This window comes from Oxyura jamaicensis, chromosome Z (genome assembly GCF_011077185.1).
Source record: "Oxyura jamaicensis isolate SHBP4307 breed ruddy duck chromosome Z, BPBGC_Ojam_1.0, whole genome shotgun sequence".
NCBI lineage: Eukaryota > Metazoa > Chordata > Aves > Anseriformes > Anatidae > Oxyura > Oxyura jamaicensis.
The window spans coordinates 50,112,370-50,116,984 of record NC_048926.1 but is presented as its reverse complement, the minus strand read 5'-3'; the positions used below and the strand labels follow the sequence as shown (position 1 = coordinate 50,116,984).

Genomic DNA, 4,615 nt, shown 5'->3' with positions numbered 1-4,615 from the left:
GAGAAGAGAAGAGAAGAGAAGAGAAGAGAAGAGAAGAGAAGAGAAGAGAAGAGAAGAGAAGAGAAGAGAAATGTGGGGGAAGGAGTGTGCTATATTCTTTTAAAGGTCCAATCCTCCCGGTGCATAGTTGGGCTTTGATTATGTCTGTTAGCTTACATTCCACTCTCTGCTCCTGAGGATGCAGTCACAGCACATCCAGCTCCTGAATCAAAAATTTGATTGTCAGGCTGTGAACCCATACCTGCTCAGGGCAAACACATTCCAGTAACTGCCCAGCTGAGACAAGCAGCACCTCCTGACTGTTCTCCAGCTAACCAGCCATGAAGAAGAGAGATTTTCAGTCACCAGTGTCAACTATGCTGCCTGAAATTCTCTGAAATTCTCTTTTAGGTACCCAAATATTCAAGTATATACAACTATGTTTTCAATGTCCAAGCCACTTTTCAAAATGTCAGTTAGATCCTGAATCAGGTATGTACATCTGAAAGTACAGCACCTTGACTCAGCACTTTTATGCTGTTATATTCAAATGAGATCAGATTTATTGAATTCACCAGATCTGAAAAGTTGTGACAGTGTGGTGAAATTCCCACTGACTGGAAGAGGGAAAACATAACCCCCATTTTAAAAGGGAAAAAGGAGGACCTGGGGAGCTGTAAGTCAGCCAGTACATATAGGGCAGAATACTACCCTTAAAAAAGTGCATGGACCCATGAGGGGCTGAGGATCATGGACAAGGCATGATCTAAGCATTGTTCCACCTTTGTTTAACAGTCAGGACTAGGGTTAATATCAAGAGACCAAAGGAAGACATAAGCTACAATGTGACTACCTGGATCTGCCCTTGGCCAGTCATGGGTTGGTCATAATGTCTTCACATCATATGTCCCAAATACAGGGGACTAACATAGGGAGAACGAAATAGGCCCTTTTAGCTACTATTTCATGCTACATCTAGCTTACTGGCCATACATTGATGTCTCTGCTTTATGTTATCAAAATGTAAATGCTTCCATTGCTTCATTCGCTAGAAATTTCTGATATTATTCATTTTTAGTAGCCAATGTTACAGGATGAAAAAGTCAAAACAGTATCTCAAAAATGATTTAAACTATACAAATTAGCAGGTGACTTTCTTCACACCAGCTGCATCTATACTACCCTGCCAAAGTCTGCTTGTCTTATCTTTTTTTCAGGCTATGAGTTAATTTCCTTTATTTTACAGAACCTCTCTTGTCCAGACAAAGCTTACAAAGGGCAGTCACTGTGACTTTTACTTTGGTGAAAAAATTATTTATTATCCAGCATCAAAGCATTCTTTCTGCTGCTTGCATCTCTTTGATTCTGACTTGAAGAAGAATATATGCATACTACAGGCAGATGGCAGCCTATAGGTTGCACACTGTGTGAATTCCAAAAATATTGACTAAAATGTGCATAAAAAGCATATATTAAGTGCACATTTCAAAAAAACACAAATAGCAGAATCTCTGCTACATGAGCAGTTTCCAAAATAGAAATGCAGCACTGGTGCTGCATACAACAAATACAACAGATGTATTTCAAAAACATTTCCAACTCTGCAACCTTACAGGAGGCCAGCCTTAATACTGTAGACACTCTTAGCGTGAAAGCAAAAGAAATGCATAATACATCATCTTTTTTGTTGTTGTTGTTGAATGCTTTTACTGTAAATGCTAAACTAACAACTTTCATTTGCTGGAAGTTGAAGCTCTAATATGAGGCCAAATGTTGTGACTTGAAATCTTGCTATTACTTAAGCAAGTCATTTTTCTTTTATGGAAGGAACCTCACAGAGAGAGACAAATGGCTTACATCTATGCTGGATTTCTACAGGCAATATGGATGCAAATGGCTTAAGCCACCTGGTTCTTCAGCGTTAAGGCTGAGCAGACCATGCAAAGGAACCAGAGGAAATGACAGATTGAAGTTATCTGTCCACAAACTAAGTAAAGAACATGCGTCAGCCACATAACTTGTGTATGATCTGAGTCCACAAGAGAATGGTGAAAATCAGCAATAAGGCCACTTGGAACAAACGCATGAGAACAACATGTTGTAAAAATAAAATTAAGGGTGCTATAATGTTAATAGTTTTTTCTTCTAATTATGTTGCCATGTGCAACTTTATTGGAATTTTAAGTCCAAGCTTTCATCGCTATCATGAAATATATATATATATCCTTATAAATGGGGGTGATTTTGGTTCTGACATGGCTCCAATTATGTTACACTAATAAGGGGAAACAATGGCAGTTTTTGAGCACCTGAGAAGTCCAGATTTGTCCAAACCTTTGAGTCTTCTTGGAAAGGCAAGGAAAAAAAATTAATGAGTGACTTCCAGAGATAATGCCAATGACATGTTGCAGACAACTGTTCCTGCTAGCTGTAATAAAATCTGTGCAATGTTCTGCTTTTTTTCAATGCAACAGAATCCTAAAAGGATGTTACATTATTTATGTTACATTATTATATGTCACAATACGGTAAATTATATATATATAATATCACAGAATCACAGATATATATATAGAGAGACAGTATCATGTTTCTTCTCCAGGGGCAGTAGGCATATTGATTAATTCAGATATATTTTACTCTCCTTTATCAGCTTGCTACAAAAGACTGAAGGTGTAAGATCGTGCTATGAAGCAAAAGCCTTTATTGTTTCCTGACAGATCGGAAAGCTAATCTTTGCAGTTTATGAAAAATGGTGTGAATCCTAAAAACCAAGTGCTTTCAAATCACTATTTGAGTACACGTTCCACCAGTTTTACTTAGTTTCTTGGCTCAAATTTAAAAGTGGCCAGGGAACTGAATGGGCATTTCTGCTGTACAGCTTCTCAACTATCAGGCTTATTACCTATTGTTTTCACTCCTATCATGTTTTTTAGGAGAATGACGTAGTTCCTATTAACAATAAGACATCTCCACTGTCTCCCACCAATGAACATCTGCTTTTCACCACTTTCACCATAGTTTGGACATACACATGAATTATACCTATGTCTCTTTTTAAATTGTTTCTGCTTCCATGGAAACAATCAAATTAGTATTGGTTTGTTTAGTATTACCTACACAACAAGACATGTAGTCTGCTATAAAGCGAAAATGAGCAGAATACATTATTTTCTTGCTTAATTTATCAATAAAAACAATACTTTTCAAATTAGTAAAAAAAAAAAAAAAACACAACAACAACAACAACAAAAAAACAGAAGAAAAGGGAAAAAAGAAGGAAAGACTCACCAATGCATATCAGTCCTGTAGAGTCAAGTTTGCTGCCAGGTGAACATTCACAATTGAAAGAACCAAGATTGTTCCTGCAGGCACCATTGGCACACGGGCTGCTTTCACATTCATTTATATCTATAATCCAGAAAGGAAAGACACTGTTAAGACTGTGATGTGCTTTTGGAAAATACTAGAGTACAAATTCTGCTGTGGACCATGATTTGGCAAAACTGCCTGGTATATTTGGCTTTTTTCTCTTTTCTTTCTCTGTCTGTCTGTCTTCCTGTCTGTCTGTCTTTTTAAAACATGACATGCAAACAATGTATGGACAGGCAATTAGTATATATGTACATACGTATAGGAGTGTATATTTTGAAAATGTTAATTAAATGGCCCTTCTCTACAAAAATAGTAACTTAGAATAACTTGGACTATGAAGTTTTCCAGCATCAATTATAACTGTCCTGTGAGAAATCACAACTCCTTTATCATGGTAAGCAATGCATTTCCAGCCACAACATGCTGTGCATAAACAACAGCTTTATTGTTTCTGTCATTTATGGCTCCATGAGGTTTTGGAAGAATTAAGAAAACCCTGTCAGAATCAAAATATTCCATTGCTGGCTGAGATTCTCTAGTTCTGGAAAGCATTCAAGAAATAGGAGTTGAAACGGGAATAGTGTAAATGGTACTTCCCTCTACCCCCTAGCTATTTCTATTTATTGGCCCTGTGAGTTTTTTGAGCCTGTTCATATGTAAGAATAGGAGTCCTGCAGACAGTATTATTTACTGATTTTTTCACTTGAAGTGAAACCAGTTTTAAGATTAAAACAATACTAGCAAATTCTTTCAAAGAACAATTGTAGATGCATATCCACTATTTCCTCCTGAGCTCAACCAATTCATTTTTTTTTTTGAGCTGAGTCCTGAATCAAGACATACATTCTAATCCAACCAGACAGCTCCTTTGGCAGGCCAGAAATAAAGCTCTTAGTGCATACTTATGTTCCCTAGTATTGCTTGAGGGATAATGTCATTTTGATACAAAAAAAAATAGCATGATGTAAATAAAGAATAAATTAATGCAGGATATAGTTATGCACCAGTAACATTAATTGCACCATGGATCATTTTCAAAGCAAACTGGAATGTCCTGCTCATTGTTTAGAAATCATGAAAAATATATAATTTGATATTTGGTTTGCTATGACTTATACTAGATGTATACAACTATACATTAGACTAGACTTGAAGGAAGATTCCATGAAGGTATCTTCATGGATATGTGTTTAGAATATTTGCCAAAGGACATATGTACATAAACATATATATGTATGTGTGTATATATATATATGTATAT

General features: G+C 36.3%; 1 protein-coding gene across 1 annotated transcript in view; it reads right to left on the bottom strand.

Annotated features, from left to right (window-relative positions):
* FBN2 (fibrillin 2) overlaps positions 1 to 4,615 on the bottom strand; it is a 177,018-nt gene that overhangs the window by 69,694 nt on the left and 102,709 nt on the right. Inside the window, exon 20 of the mRNA XM_035309941.1 lies at positions 3,271 to 3,390. Within this exon, the coding sequence (XP_035165832.1) occupies positions 3,271 to 3,390 (120 nt within the window). The remainder of the gene's footprint in view (positions 1 to 3,270; positions 3,391 to 4,615) is intronic.